At 29.8% G+C, this 16,870-nt stretch overlaps 1 protein-coding gene across 1 annotated transcript in view; it reads left to right on the top strand.

The window, feature by feature from the left end:
* LOC117176535 overlaps positions 1-16,870 on the top strand; it is an 806,951-nt gene that overhangs the window by 692,839 nt on the left and 97,242 nt on the right. The window contains exon 12 of the mRNA XM_033366790.1: positions 6,679-6,804. Coding sequence (XP_033222681.1) covers positions 6,679-6,804 — 126 coding nt within the window. The remainder of the gene's footprint in view (positions 1-6,678; positions 6,805-16,870) is intronic.

The following is a 16,870-nucleotide window of genomic DNA, read 5'->3' as shown; positions in this document are numbered from 1 at the left end:
GATTGATCAGCAACCTGGGTCGGAGCAGTGTTGCGGAACGAACGTGTTATTTACTTAAATAGCACGAGAATTCTGGATCAATCTGACAAATCTCTATCCCTTCCACACACTACTCCTTTCCCCTGCCGAGTGAGTCACGCCTACCCCGAAAGGGAAATGGCTTAATGGTGTAATAATAAAAAAACTGATCAACAGCTACAACATATTTTGAAATTTACATTTTAACATACAGATGGCGTCGCAATGTGAGCGGTAACGAAAGAAGCGAAAGAAACGTTACCGGTATTGACGGTGGTTTTCCTGCTGAAATTACGGAGAATATTACCGCGATCCAACTCTATCTAACATTACTTTAAATTGTGTGCATTAGGAAGTTTTCTGTAAGACCCAAATGCTTCTGATGTAAAATATATAATTTCGTCAAGAATTCCCTAACATAGCCTCAACTTGCTTAACCTTTTGTTCTTTAAAAAAGATCTATTTACAAATTATATTCCCCTCGACAGAAAACACTACAGAAACTGTAATGTTTTAAACTTTACATTTTTATTAAAACCGGAGTTTATTTAAATCAAGACACGTATTTGCGGCGATATCTTTTGAATATTTATTTACGTAGTTTTAACATTAATGACTTATCTGATCTTATAATTGCGCACTTCCGACTCACGAACTCGTACTTCTATGTTTGAATTTTTGGGGAAAATAAATTTTCGGAGAAATAAAATTTGGGTTAACTGAGACCTCACTCCACCATTAAAATGATTTTTTTTTATCAAACCATTGCATTTACCACCAAACAGTTAAATTTTAAAGTAAAAGAGACAAATTTTCAACCAAAGATTAATTTTCACACTAAATAGTCGAATTTTCAATCAAATGGTCGAATTTTCAATCGAAAAAGATTAAACTTCAACCAAAAAAGTTGAATTTTCAAACAATTAACTAAATTTTCAAGCCAATAAAACAATTTTTTAGCAGACTGTCGAATTCTCATCCCAAAAATATGATTTTTTACCCCAAATAAAGGAATTTTCAAGAAAATAGTAAGATTTTCAACACATAATAAAATTGTGAGATTTTGAAGCCAAAAATACCAATTTTTTAGAAGTTAGTTGCATTTTCTACCCGAAATGTTTAATTTTCAACAAAACTTTGAATTATCAACGAAAAATGTAATATTTGATATTTCAACAAGAAAAAAACTAATTTTTAACCAGAAAGTTTAATTTTCAACATAAAATTGAAAAGTTTATATTTCAACCAAAAAACTTTTAATTTCTACCGAAAGTGATGGATTTTAAAACCAAAAAGAAGAATTTCAACCAAGAAGATTAATTTCCATTAAATCAAGATTTTTCAGTCAAAAAGGGTAACAAGGATAATCCAAATTGTTCAAATTTCAACTGGAATAGTACATTTTTTGTTAAAATTTTGAAAATTTAACAAAAAACGACAACTATACAATTAAAACAATGAATCCTTAAACAAAATTATTGTTTAACAAACTGGTTCAGTTGAATTTTCGACCCTAAAGGACGAATTTTCAACAAGAAGAATGACTTTTAAACAAAATTATTGACTTTTCAATCAAATAATAAGAATTTTAACCAAGAATTAAAATATATATATATATCGGCAATTCCATGTCATTCGAGCCACCTAAATATCTCGTAAACGGGTTATTTTTTTCACAAAATTTTGCACAGATTATCTTTAACATGTGTACTTTCATCTCAAAGTTTTTCAGAATTATTTTTTTTGTTGTTTCAAAATGGCGGACCAAAATATCTCAAAAACGTGGTTTTTTACATGCTCTCCTGGTATACCATTTTTTAGGTGAAAAAAACCAATGAGAAACCCGATATTATTATTCATTTTGATATTTTTGGTGTTGCTGGCAATAAATAAACTACTAAAATGCTATATTTCAAAATGGCGGAATCAAAATGGCAGCCAAAACATAAATTTTTTCATTTGTATGTAATGTTTGTTTTAATATCGTAATATCGTTTTAATGTTCGCTTTAAAAACCTATTTTCAACAATCCTTATTATTATTATTGTGTTAAAAATATCAATAGCGAGTCAAATATGGCGGATAAAAAAATATTTTATAATAACAAGAACAACGCCAATTCAGTCGTTTAAACTCTTCTGTGTCCATAAGATTTTTTAGCCAGGAACTATTTAAACCAGATATAGTTTTAAGGGTTTGAGGCATCGGTGATTTCGAATTTGCCATTACTTTTGAAAAATTATTTTTTTTTTAAATTTTTTGAAACAAATTGTTTAAACAAACTCATTAACTCAGCGTATTCCTAATTTTAAAATATTCCCTGCCCCACGGCCCTGCTTAATTAAGACCAATATTGCTTAAATTCAGACAAAGTCTCTTAAATTCAAACAAACATTGCTGAATTCAAGTCCCACAATCTTGAGGTCTAACAATTTGAAGAATTCGCTTTTACCAGTGATGTCTACAGCATTCCATTGCCAAGATCCTTTATAAAATAAAAATTGCATTCCAGGACCTCGGAAATTTCTAATACCCACCCTAAAATACGTGAAGGAAACCCAACTGTGCGAAGTCACGACTTTTTAGTTCGTATTCGAGGAACCTAAATACCTTCGGAGTCGCGTGGCGGGTTTCGCATATACATTCGAGTCGGTGCAGGTGAGACCCGGTGAGACCAGGTGAGACAAGTCTGGTAGGTGCGATCTTGAGCCGCACAGTTTGCGCGGGAGGAGGTCATGTTCGCAGGCTCGCACAGCACGGAGGCTGCAAGGGTACCTAGCCTAACCGATAGTATAGCCGATACAGGTCCAGCGATTCTTAACACGGCCCAGTGACCCGAATAACCCGATGGTTGGCTTATAATCAAACTCTCGCTTCCTCTCTCTTTCGCCTTCGGACTCGCGATCCTTATCCCTCATTCTCACGCAAGATGGCGGAGAGCTGTACTTGGACCTGGACCTGGACCTGGAAGAACGACTCCAAAGCCCTGGGGCTCCACGAAGATGTTACTCATGATCATGAAGACTCCCTACCCTTCGTTCCTCAATCCTCCATTCGCAATCCTCTTTCACTCCTCCCTGTCCCCTCTATTTTTTATTTATTTTTTTTTAATTCTTTTTTTTTCTCTTGGGAACTCTTCCTGATCTTTCTCCGTCTTTTCTTCTCCCTCGCAATCTGCGTGCCCGTTAATTATCCGTTATTCTTTCGGCCCACGAACCTGTCTGATGATTAATAGTGGCAAATGCGCGATCTAATTAAGCATCGCGAGTCTTCGCTTTCCTCGTTACTCTTGATAAGATTCACATGTGTCAGCTGAAAGCGGCCCGAATTTAAGCAATTATCCGCCCCTAGGCATTTCGAGATAGGAACGCCCTCTGCAAGAGTAATAAATTTTATTTCTCCTTTGTATGTAATATTGATGTACTTTCTTCAATTGATAAATTAATCACAATGATGCCATTTCTGAAAGCATTCAGGCTTTGCAAACAAAGTTTTTCTTATTTTTGTAATTTGGTTCGATGCTAAAAAATGTAATCCCTAGATGTAAATTGTTTGGTTCATTTTCGATACGGGACTGTTCAAAAAATACGCAACGGTTTTTTGTTACACATCTCCTCCTCCCACGTAAGTTGCGCTGTTTTCTATAGTAAGTGTTTTATAGTAAGTGTAAGTTTTCTATAGTAAGTGTTTTATATTGTGTCTGGAACATTAGCGAAGCGCTTGCGGTGACCCCCGCCCCCCTTCCCTGGAAGTTTTTAGTATAAAAGTGTATTATTTTCGCGTAAATGAAAACTGTATCAATAGAAGCCAATAATAAAATCTAACTATTTTTTATTTAATGTCTTTTTTTTATGATGAAAAGTATACAGTTATATTTTTGTTACATAATTCATCTCTTTTAGTTAATAATTCTACTTTGTGTTTGAACAATTGATTATTTTATTAAAAAGTATTTTTTGGTAGAAAATTGAATTGTTTTATTAAACATTCATATTTTTAGGTAGATACTTCGTCCTTTTTAATTGAAAATTCTTTCTTTTATAGAAATTACATCTTTTTTGGATGCAAAATCTTATTTATTAGTTAAAAATAACCTGCTTTATAAAAAGTTCGATTGCCTTCTAAAAATTTCATCTGTTAGACTCAAATATTCAAATATTTGATTAAAAGGTCGACTATTTTCTTTCAAATTAATATATTCTATAAAAAAGGTTAATAATCTTATTAAGGTCACCCATCTTGATTGAAAATCAAATTTTTCCTCGAAAATTAAACTGCTTCGTAGAAAATTCGTCCTTTTCGATCAAAAAATAATCTTTTTGGTAGAACATTCACCTTTGTCGATTGAAAATTAACTTTCCGTTAAAAATTTCTTTTTCGTGTTTTGAAGTCTACAATTTTATTTTTGGTTGAAAAGTAATCTTTTTTTAAAATTATTTTTATTTGGTTGAAAAATTAAATATTCTATTGAAAATTTAACAATGTAATATTTGATATTTTTGGGTAAAAAATGTAAGGACTTGATAAAAAATTTAACTATTAGGTGAAGAATGCAATTTTTTTGTTGAAAATTTTTATTTGTGGGTTGAAAATTCAATTATTTTGTAGAAAAGTCGTGTTTCTTGTGTTAAAAATTCGATTATTTTGTTGAAGATTCCTTTATTTAGGTTAAAATTTCATTTTTTTCAGGTTGATAATTTAACTGCTTTGTAAAAAATTCTGATTTTTTATTGAATTCAATTGTTTCTAATTTAAGTTCATATATTTTTTGGTTTTAACAATTACTTAAAAAAATTAAAAACTAGATGATTCCATAATGGTCATAATTAATAATCAAATGTTTTCTAATGAGTACCTATAATGAATTAATTTACAAGCAATCAATTTGCAAATTCTGAAAGATTTAAACAAAAAAATTAATTAATTAATTAGTTTTAGTTTCTTCAAGGCAAAGTCTTAATCTTTCATCCTGTGGTGAATGAATGAGTACCGACGCATCTTCTGCTGCAAAGGAACGAAGCTTATCAGTAAACCAGATTTGCCTGACAATTTGTCATTCGTTGGAATCTACACAGTATAGGTTGTCCAAGTGCAATGATATATGGCACATGTCTTTAGCGACGGTCATTCGACTGCCATAAATTACTCTTTCGTATAGCATTTAAATCCTCGACTAACTGCGCGATTCGCCCTTAATGACCCAATGCGAAACCAATTTCTGCTTGTATATCGATCAATGACCGAAACTTTAATGACTCGTTCGACTGGTTCAAAACCTGATCGTGAAATTTGTACCTAAGGTTCTTCTTAATATTATTATACGATTAAGCAATCACCCCAAGCGAAGAGCTTCACCAAGGCATCATGTGTCATAGATCACACAAAAATAAGCAAACTTGCTTATAATTAAATAGTAACATAAGATCCCTAGTATCCAATGTACTACAAACTATTTTTAAATTTCAGACATTAAAAAAAATCTTGCAAAAGTAAGGGGATTTTTAGGAGAGGCACTTTAAATAACTTTTGAGTATAATACATTAAAAAAAAATTTATTTTTATTTTAAATGTTCTATTCTGTCTACAACAGATTCTATATTAAAACTGTTACAATATAAAAATTCTTCTCTTTGATTAATACTTCCTGATAAAGTCCATGTTTTGCGTTAAAATTTTTATTATTTCGTTTCAAATTGAACAACTTTGTTAAAAATCATCCTTTTTGGTTGAAAAATGGTTACTTGGACTAAAATGCATCACTTTTCGTAGAAAATTAATCTTCTTTGGTTGAGGGCACAACTATTTTGTTTGAAAATTTGTCTTTTTTTCTTTAATTAAATTGTTTTTATTTCAAATGAAAATCCCTTTTGGTTTAAATACCTACTATCGAATTATTCGTTGAGATTTCATTTTTTTCGGTAAAAAATTTCGCACTGTCTATAGTTGCAGAATTTTCCGTAACTCTAACCCTTTTTCCAGCTCGTTCAGGGCTAACGTTGAGGAAAATTCCGTAACCATAGAAAGTGCCGAAAATTTCGGATACGTGTTTGAAGGTTGAACCCGTTAGTTAAAAAATCTTCTCGTTAAATATTCATAATTTTAGTTAAAAATTCATCTCGTTGGTTGGAAACTCTTTCTGTGGGTGATTAAAATTAATTTTTTAACTTAAAATGTAAATGTGTAAAAGTATGTAATATAATATAATATAAAAAATGTAAATATAATGGTGGAAACCCATTTTTTTAGATTATTTTTTTTTCTTTCTTGAATACCAAGTATTATATTTTGATTTGAAAATTTATCTAGTTGTAAAATTAACTTATCGGGTTGAAAATTTAACTGATTTCGGTTAAAGTTGAATCTTTTTTGTTTTAAAATTCGACTATGTGGTTGAAAATTCTACTGTTTTTTTAAAATTCCTTTATTTGGACAAACAATCCCTCCTTTTCGACTGACAATCCATATTTATTTTTTTATATATGAATGAGAAATAATGTTCAGGGTAAATGAAAAATTGCCCTGGCAAAAATGAGAAAAAATTCAGGGAATTTTTAAACATAAGTTTTGTGGCCATCCTTTTAATGTGTCACTGTAAAATTTTAGAATAAATCACATAAGTAATTTTCAGGTTTTAAATATTAGATTTTTCTCTTGTTGCAGGTCTTGTCTTGGCTCTGCAAAAAAGGCGAGGACGTTCTTTCAAAACACGCTCAACACGCAGCCTCAACTCTTACAACCGCAAGAGTACATGAGAGAGATTTTGAAAAGTTCTACTTCACGTCCATGGTAAGTACGCAAGCAAATTTGTGTTAAAAACCATATTTTTTTTTCATTCTGATACTATCGTTCATGAATGTTATATCTTAAAAATAATGTAAAGTTTTAAATTATTCAAGAATTCAGATCGAAACTTTAGCACCTTCATCCTATTGTTGAGTGTTTTCACTTTTATAGGTTTCACTTTTTTACGTCTCATTGAGCATTGAACATGTGCTAACAAAAACTAAATTTTGCCAATAGTCACATGAGAAGACAAAAGGGAGAAATAGAGGAGAGAATGACAGAACAGAAACGTCAATAAGATAAAGAAGACAATAAAGGAATTCTTTACGATTCGGGTTTTCTTTTATATTCCTTATTAGTTCCAAAGGAAAAAGAAATACAACTCTCTCTCTCGCGACACTCATCGAAGACATATAGCGATATCCGTCATTATTCTTACTCTTTGATCCTTGTATCGTATCATATTCGTGGGAAGGTTACACTTTTCAATACCATATTAATGGAGAAGAAGTTAGCCGTTTATTATTTACTTATTACTTTCACCATTCGGTTTCAAATATTAGTTTCAATCTATCATATTCACAAAAGTTCATGGGGTGAAAGATGCTTCTCTAGCTTCCGGATCGGTTCTGATCCATAAACTATACTATACAGTATTCCATTCTATAAAGCAACAAAAAATTGATGTGAAAACAAGAATGTCTCAGATGATCAGTACTGCGTTTTCGCCACATTCATCATTCGTCTACCTACAAGGATGAATCGTTTAATTTAAGATTTTTACCAGATAATCTGAGGGCAATTATACCGGCCGTAACATTTGCTGGAAAATGTTGTTTTTTTTGTCATTAAAAATTGAGTATTTTTGTTGCGCCCGTGAAATGCAACTCTCTGGCTATTGTGTATGCCTGGCTGCAGTCACCCGGTCTAGTTTCAATTCGCTTAAAAATCTACAAGTAGCGTGTCTTAGTCGGTTTATAAGAATATGTAATATAATATTGTAATCATAATAAATAACAATAAATAATAATTATAACTTTAAAATAATATATAATATAATATCCACCTTGATTAATGAATTAAAACAAAGAACTCAAGGACTTCTGAATTCAATCGAATTTAAAAAATTGAGTTCACCCTCAATTCTTTGAAATTCTCTTGAAATTCACTGAATTCAGTGGATCTTTTTTGGTCATTCAACTTTTTCAATCACGCAGCAATTTTTTGGTTTTAAAAAGTCAATTTTTTGTATTCATCTTGACTCTTCAATACTTACAAATTGACTCCAGTTTTATTCAGATCAATAGAGTATTTTCGATTACAATTTTTTTATAATAAATTTTTTTTCAATTTATTTTAATTTGTTTGGAATTTACATTAAATTTTTACTAATTTATCCAGAGTTCTTTTCAATTATTTTCAATTCTTTGGAATTCATTTGCATTTTTTTTATTTACTTTGAATTTGTTTGAATTTATCTAAATTCACGCAGTTTTCCTCAATTCGTGGTTTTTAAAATTTTAGTTTTGTTTTAATTCACACGAAAGTATTTTAAACAAACCTTAAATTCTTAGACATCTCATCAAATTCTTTTAAATAATTTTGAATTTTTATCAATTCTTTCCAAATTGGAAGTATTCAATGCATCTTTTAAAAGTTTATAAAGTGTTTTCCGAATTCTGTCAATTGAATTCTTAGAAAATTTATCAAATTCTTTTGAATTTTCTCAAATTCTTCTAATTTCTCTCCAGTTTTAAAGAAATCAGTGGAATATTTGGTATTTCTTGAAATTCTTTCAATCTATTTGAATTTTTATGAATTTCAGCCAATTCTTCTTTTATTTAAATTCTTCAAAATGCACTCGAATCTTATTTAATTGTTTAGTTCTGTACTTTTTTATTTATTCTAAATTTGATAAAATTCTCGTGAAATAAAAATATTTGTTATCTTCCACAAAATTTAAATGTACGCTTACTTATGACAGGTGCTAATTATGAATTATTTTAAAACAAGTGGAAAAGAAATAAACACAATTATTATTGATCAAGTGTTTTCCATTTCAAAAATCATAAAAATTTTGATAACGAGTTTTAAGTCTATTAAAATGGAAGAAATCAGCCTTACCGACTGCAGAGATCTTGAAATCTGCCGATAACGGTCTGCCTTTTACAGATCGTTACCCAATCAGTTGATAATGTAGAAATCTGTAACCTAAAAAATTAATTTTTTCCGATATAATATTTTGTTTTATTTATCAAGAATAAAATTCGAATTCTTTTAATGAATAACATAAAATGGAAAGAAAAATTATCAACAAAAAAAGATTAGGGAAGTGGTGCCCCCATACGGCAATACTTCGGACCTAATGAAAGTGTTTTATAGAAGAGAACTTTTCAACCGACCGTGATACAAAGAGCGGAAGTAGTAGAGTTAGTTTTACATCAGCCGCATACCGTTGTCCCCAATGGAATTTCCATTCCATATACATCTGCCAATCTTCTAAAAGTATTTTGATCGTTTTTTATGATTTCGAAAAAAGGAGATTTCTTTTTCTTAATCATTTTGACGTTTGTAACTAATATCATATAATGAGTAAAATTCACCGCTTCTTTTTCAAATGGAAATGAAGGTGTTTTTTTTTCAATTTCTTTATTTTGAATCCAGTAATGTGGGCGGAAAATATTGTCAAATTTTTTTTCTTATATTAAGAATAACTAAACCACAACAAGTTGTTCAATTTACGTAAATGACAGAAGAATATGTAAAAGACGATAATTTGTTAAATACGCAGTTTTTTTATTTTCAAATTATTTTTTCATCTGATATTAAAAGACCCTGTCAATATCCGGCTTGTTATTGATAAAAATAAACTTAAAAAAATTTAATTTATATCATCTATTATAGATTCATTTCATTTTTTTCTACTGTAGTTTAGTTCCAGAAAGTACTCAAAGACGTAAAAATGTCTTTTTATTTCTTTATTTTTTCCTAATAAGTGAGACATTAATCAATCGTTTCCAAATCAATTAAATGCTTTCAAAGGTCCTAATCTGCTACTTTTCTACGTAGTATAATTCTGATAAACTTAAGTAATTACAAGTAAAAGTTCTTCTTGAATTAAGCCTTTTTTTTACACATCCTGTACAATCAGGTTGAATGGAAGTTAGTAGATTAGCAATCGTCGAGAGAAAACTCGACTCGTTACTTTACCAACGATATAACTTATCAGAGTCCCGTTTTCGTATCAATTCGAAACTCAAGAATCATTCCAAAGTCTGTCCTCAATTTTCCTCTTTTTCATCAAAGTTTCACTTCAACCATATTAATGACCTTATGTACATAAAAATGAAATAGATTTGATTATCGTATCTAATTGCAATCTGAGAAACATTTTAAAACATACGTTTAATTGTAACAATAAAAAAACTAGCGAAAGAAAGTAACAATGACTCTGTAAATTTGTATTAGTTAAATTTTCCTATTTCATGTTTAAATTAGTATCAAATCGAATTTTTAAACTCTTAATTGAGTATTATTTTTTTAAACAAGAAATTGCGTAACAATAAAAAGCAGTAGATTTTTAGAGAGCTCTAATAAACAATTTGGCATGCATGTGCGAATCTAATTATTCGTGAGAGCGAGGGGTTTAACCGTCCCGGTAACCCAATTACCACTATCACTATAAATTTAGAAAATTGATGGATGCATGCCAGACGTAAAAAACAGAAGGATCCTTTACTATAAAAACGGAGATCACTGTCTTTCAAATTTTCAACAGTGTTTTCCCTTTTTTGAAAAATTCTCCTTTTTCCCTCTATTCTCGAAAACTTCCCGTTTTTCATTTTTTCTCTTTAAATATGCTACATTTCAGAATACACAAGGTTTGAATTACGCCGAAAATTTTGGACCGGAAAGTAGCCTAGAGTTTAAATTGTAAAATTTTAACTGATGAGTGAATATAAATGACATATAAATTACGTATCTACTTAGCAAACGTAAATATGTAATTAACAGCTACATTTAGTAAATTTTAAGCAAATGCAAATGAAAATTTCACGTTTCAAATCTGGTACTCTTATGTCTCAAATTTTATTTTAAATATTACTAATTAAAATTTTACAAATGTTTACTTGACCCATTTCTAACGAAACTATTTGGGATTTAAATAAAAATTTAAATCTAAAATGATTTTCCGTGCGAAAAAGTATAATGATTAAAATATTAATGAGGGTATTTTTTAAAAGAGAAAATATTATGATTATGTCGGACTTTTTTATATCGCCGTGAATGGACCTGCGATGACATAACGAGAAGTTGATAAGAGTTGCCTTTTTTTAATTGATTAATATTAAGTTGCTAATAGCGACCCGTTTGTGAAAAAAACTTCTAAACATTTTTCCTTCATTTTCAACATTTAAAAATTCGATTTTTGAACATGAATTGCATTAGACAGTTGAAGAGAATTGAAAATTGAATTATTGCCTGTTGATAAAGAAAGAAAATTGATGATTGCATTTAAAGCAGTTGCAAATTCTATTGTTGAAAATGGAACATAATTAAATTTTCAAGAGATGAAAAATTAGTTGTTGAAGATCGAATTTTTTAAGTTGAAGAATTTTGAAAATTGTGCCTTCAACTATTCTAAGTTGAAGTATATTGAAAATTGAAGAAAATTGATCATTCAATAGGGAAAGAGGGGGGGGGGGTGGCAGCGCCAACCAGTTGGGCAAAGGTGATTTTCCTTATAGCATGGCTATTATTTAACAATTTCAGTTCTACTTTGCATAAAATAAATCTATTTCATCAGAGAGTTAGTGTTACTCACTCAAATCTTGAAAATTGATGATGCAAAAGAAAACTTATACTGAAAACAGTTTTTACTACGAAAGAATGGAAGTTTCGCTGACAGAAATATAAAGTTTGCAACTTTAATGACAATACTTACAGTGTAAAAATTTGATATTTTGACAGATAAATCAATATCACACAATCTAATTATAATAATTAGACGCGATTCGAGTCCAAAATATATCAAATCTCGTAAATAAGTGAAGCCTGGCCAGGGGGCAAACCACACGAAAATAATATTTACAAGTTCTTAGGTGATACACGTGTCACAAGTTTTGTCGATAAATGATCGGCAATGTAGAACAGCAACTTATCTTGTGGGCTACATGGAAAAAACTATTAAATATTATTATTATCAATCCGGTCGGTATTTAGTTTTCTTGTATTGGCACGGTAGAAACATTGCGTAAAATCCGTTTCTAGTAGAATCTCAACGAATAAGAGGTTATATTGCAGCTATCTCTATTTTTATTCAAAAATAACTTCTTCTTTGTGTTGGATATCTTTAAAGATAATTTTTCCAGTACATAAAATACCACAGAAGCAAACCATCATATTTTCTTATCTTTAAATGTTTTGACTTTCATAAAAAGCTGCATTCGGCTTTGCCCTCCGTTGAGGAGCAAAGCCGACGAAATAAAGCTTGTAAAAAGTAATTAAATTACCAAATCTTTGTTTTTTCATGTGATCAATACTTATAGAAATATGATATAAAATAAGGTAGAACTCGTAATGAGAAAAAATGGATTAATTCAGCATCTTATTAACTTGAAAAAAATCATTGACTTCAAATTTCAACTGATTTTATTGCATGTGAACCTAATAAATAAAGAATTTAATTCATAAACATTTTTTTGTGGAAAAATTCGATTTTTTCTTAAACCGATGGCTACTGACAAATAATGTTATTTTCGCAAATTCAGTCATTCAATTGGACTCATAGTAGGGAATTAATAAGATAAAAAATTCCAATTTTGATCATCTTGTAACTATATACAATTTGTAAAAAATAATGATTTAATTTCGGAAATCATTAAAAAACATTTTAAATTATTTATGAATAAAACATTTCTTATAAAAACATTGTTTCCTCTTTTCTGCGTGTAAAAATTATTTATTTATCTTTCCTCCTTTACGTGAAAAAATTACACTATTTCCCATTTTTTGAGGTCCTGATGCTATATTAATTTGTAGCATTTTATATATTAAATAAAATTAATGAATATAACAAAAATCGTGAAGTAAACATTTACATTTCTTTTAATGTGATTCGAATGCACTTTATCTTCGTTGAAAGGTGATCGAACATGAAGGAAAGTTGCAGTACCATTACAGCGTAGGTCAGACTAACGAGCATAACCGCCTTGTGCCGATTCCTGATTTTGCAATCGATTTTGAAACTATTTCTGGATTGAGATTCACGTCGCGTATCATACAGATTTATCGGAAATCACGAAGATAACCGGAAGTACAGCGCAATGCTCACCACCCGCTGATATTGCCATTAATTAATTAATTCGAGATGATGTTTTTCGCATAAATAGAAAGTTAAGTTTAATGCCTTGCAGATGAAGATAAGCGATGTACACTTTCAAAAATAATATTAACTTTAATACACCTGTGTATGAAAATTAATATACTAAGCATATGAAATCGCCATTAAGAGCACGTATATTAAATTTCATATACATTCACCTTAATGACTTACGAGAAAAATCATATAATTTCATCTTTCACAAATTTAAAATAAGTTTAGCTGTAATTTTCGATTCTAAATAATAAAACATGATACCCTCTTCCTGTTAACCAAAAATAAAATTGAATTTCAAGTCGAAAAGTTCAATCAAGCAAATAAATAACAGAGTTAACCTACAATCAACTTTATTCTACTTAAATTTGGACCATTTAGAACGAAATTAGGAAAAAATGTACCCAATCATTGCACTTTCATTATAAATAACAATTGAGTCAACAAATTCTAGATTATTAATTTAATTGAGAATATTTGACAAGATTTAAAGAAATGAAAGCAGGTTGAGTTTTCACGCACATTGCTATACTGACCTGTATATTAAATTTAATACACATGTATAATAAATGCACTACACCAATGTATGTTACATTTCAGTAGCGGTAGTGCACATTTGATTCACACACATGTATGTTAAACCTCATACAGATTTTTCTAACAGTGTAGAAATTTAATTTGGTAATGAAACATGAACATTTTCCGAATATCCTTTTTATTTTATGCAGTTGTGAAATGTTAAGAGTAGGGACCGATGCAAGATAGCTTCCGAATTATCTGCAATATATTAATCGGCCGGAACATTCGGTGCGAAAGGAAAAGCTTGCTCATGTTTATTTAATCGCATATTCACCCCACGTATGACACCCACTTGACAAACTACGCACACTTGCACACATTGAATTTGCTAGACGCGAGACAATTTTTTGTTGTAGGATGAATAGAAGCTGCATCTGCCGAGAGTCATCACGCTATTAACAACTTTCTCGTGTGGCAGTTACCCTTATATATTTATTTAATCCTTTAAACTTAACAATAATAATTTCAATAGGAAACAATGAATAAACGAAAATTGCCAGGGTCGTCGGAGGTCAGGAAACCCAGGGGAAAGTCGCAGAATTTGGTTGATCAGGGAAAGGATAATCAGATTCGGTATTCATCTATTTCAGAATTTTCTTGAATTATTGCGAAATATTTTAGGGTATTTTAAAAGATTCCGAGCAATTTTTAATATAGATTTCAATAATTTCAAACGATTTTAAAAGTTTCAGGTTATTTGAAAAAATTCCAATAAATTTTCGAGAGCTTTAAAAATTTTCAAGGAATTTAAAACAATTTCAAAATACATGCAATATTTTAAGGTATTTTCGAAGATTTCAAAGAATTTTAAAAAGATTTGAGCAATTCGAAGTAATTACAAGATTTGAAAGATTTTATGATATTTTTAAGAATTCCAAGGAATTTCCAAGTGATTAAAAAAGTTGTAAGCGATTTTAAACAATTCCAAAGGAGATGAAATGTTTTAGGGTACTTTAAAAGATTTTCCGAGGAATTTGTAATAATTTTTTATAATTTCAAGCGATTCCTAACGATTGTAAAGACTTTATGGTATTTTTAAAACTTCCAAGAAATTTTTAAGAATTTTATTAAACTTTCAAAGGATTTTAAAAGATTTCAGATGACTAAAAGATGTTTTGAAATATTTGAGAAGATTCCAAGGCAATTTCAAGAGATTACAAAATATTTAAAGAACTTTTAAGGATTTTAATTATTTTAAGTGTTTTGCAATGGAGCGATTTTATAGGGCATAAAGTTTTCGGATATTTAACAAAATTATATTTTAGTGGTTTTTAAAAGATTTTAAAGGATTGTAAATATTTAGGGTATTTTTGATCAATTTTAATCATTTCAAATGATCTCAAAGGCTTTCAGGGTATTTTACAAATTCTAAGGAGTTTTCAAGAGCTTCAGAAAGTTTCAAGAGATTTCAAAGGATTTGAAATATTCTCGGGAATTTAAAAAGTTTCTAAGGAATTTTTGATTGATTTTAATAATTTCAAGGGATTTAAAAGGATTTGAAATACTTTAGTTTAATTTGAAAGATTCTAATGCATTATAAACAGATACAAAAATGTAAAAGAATTTTCGAGGAATTTCATGACTTTAAGGGAATTAAAAAAAAATGTTTTGTAATTTTGGAATATTCGGAACGATTTTTAAAAGATTTTAAAGGATTTCAATAATTTTAAATGATGCAAAAGCTGTTCAAGTATTTCAAAAAATTTTCTTGGATTTCAGAATATATCATTAGATTTCACAGAATTTCGCGGGATTATATAATATTTTAACGGATGATTTGAATTAATTCGGAATTAATTTTGAATAATTCTTATTAATTTATCCTAAATTCTTTTAAATTCTTCGAAATTTCCTTAAATTTTTACATATTTTTTAATTCATCCTGAAGGATTTTAATCTCACCTTGGATTCTTAGACATTCCGTTAATTCGTTTGAATTATCTTGAATTTTTCTACACTCATTTCAAACTGGCTGAATTTAATGAATTTCTTCATATCAATGGAATTTTTTGGATTTAAAAAAATTTCAAATTCATTAAGATTTTTTTGAATTTAACTTAAATTGGTTTGAAGTCTTATGAGTTTATTTTAAACAAATAATAGTGACAAAATTTTGAATGTTTTTTTACTGGAGAACTTTTTTCACAAATTCTATGAAACCGCAAATATTTTCACACACTTTTTGATTGCATCATTTCAGAATCCATGTATAGCTGAAACCAGAATCCAGTTATCGAGACAAGTGATTTCTCAACTCGATCAAGAATAAATAAGGTTATTAAGGCGTTTCGTGATTCGCGTGAAAAATCTCCCTGGCAATCTCCACAAAGCGACCTCGAAACGTAAATCTGCATTATTGATTCTTCATAATATGTGATTCGTTCCACTTTGTTTTCCGCTCCAAGGCTCTATTTCCTCTCAGGTATTTCGTTATGCAAGTTTTCTTTTGGCGGCTTTGCACCTTCAGTAGAATATTGCGGGGGAGAATGCAAAACATTTTACCTTCATTTTCTTAATCACGAGATAAGACATTCTAGGTCAGGGCACTTAAGATATCTTGGCGAATAATTAAGGTACTTGAAATGACTGGGGGTTTTTTTAAAATTAAAAATACGTCTATAAGGATGAATTGTTTAACGTAATATTTTTACTGTAATTAAAAATAGAGTATTATTGCGCTTGAAACCGGAAACACAGTGTAGGGAATACCTTTTTAATTTTTCCTAATCTAAATTTTTACCATTTTCATGATCAGAAGATTTTTTCTCTGAAAACTTGAACACATGAGTACAAGGCTCTTTCGGAAATCCTTTTGCCTAAGGTCTTTGGGGAGTTCCTTAAAAAACGGATTCCCGGTTGCTAGGATCGTGAAATCAGACTCGTACATTTTTCTGATTCTCGAAATTGGATCATTTTAATATCAACTGGAAGTTTAAAATGAGCTGCAGCACTTTTTATACGTCAAGATTTACTGTGATGTGGTCAGAAAAAAACCGGGAATTTCAAATTGGCTGATCACTGGACACACTGCTTCCGAATAATATCATCTAATACAAGAAGAATGAACAATTTACGTGATCAAAAGATGGATAATTAGCGTAATTTTGATGCGGA

Source organism: Belonocnema kinseyi, chromosome 7 (genome assembly GCF_010883055.1).
Source record: "Belonocnema kinseyi isolate 2016_QV_RU_SX_M_011 chromosome 7, B_treatae_v1, whole genome shotgun sequence".
NCBI lineage: Eukaryota > Metazoa > Arthropoda > Insecta > Hymenoptera > Cynipidae > Belonocnema > Belonocnema kinseyi.
Note: the sequence above shows the minus strand (reverse complement) of the source record. Positions and strands in the feature narration are given on the sequence as shown.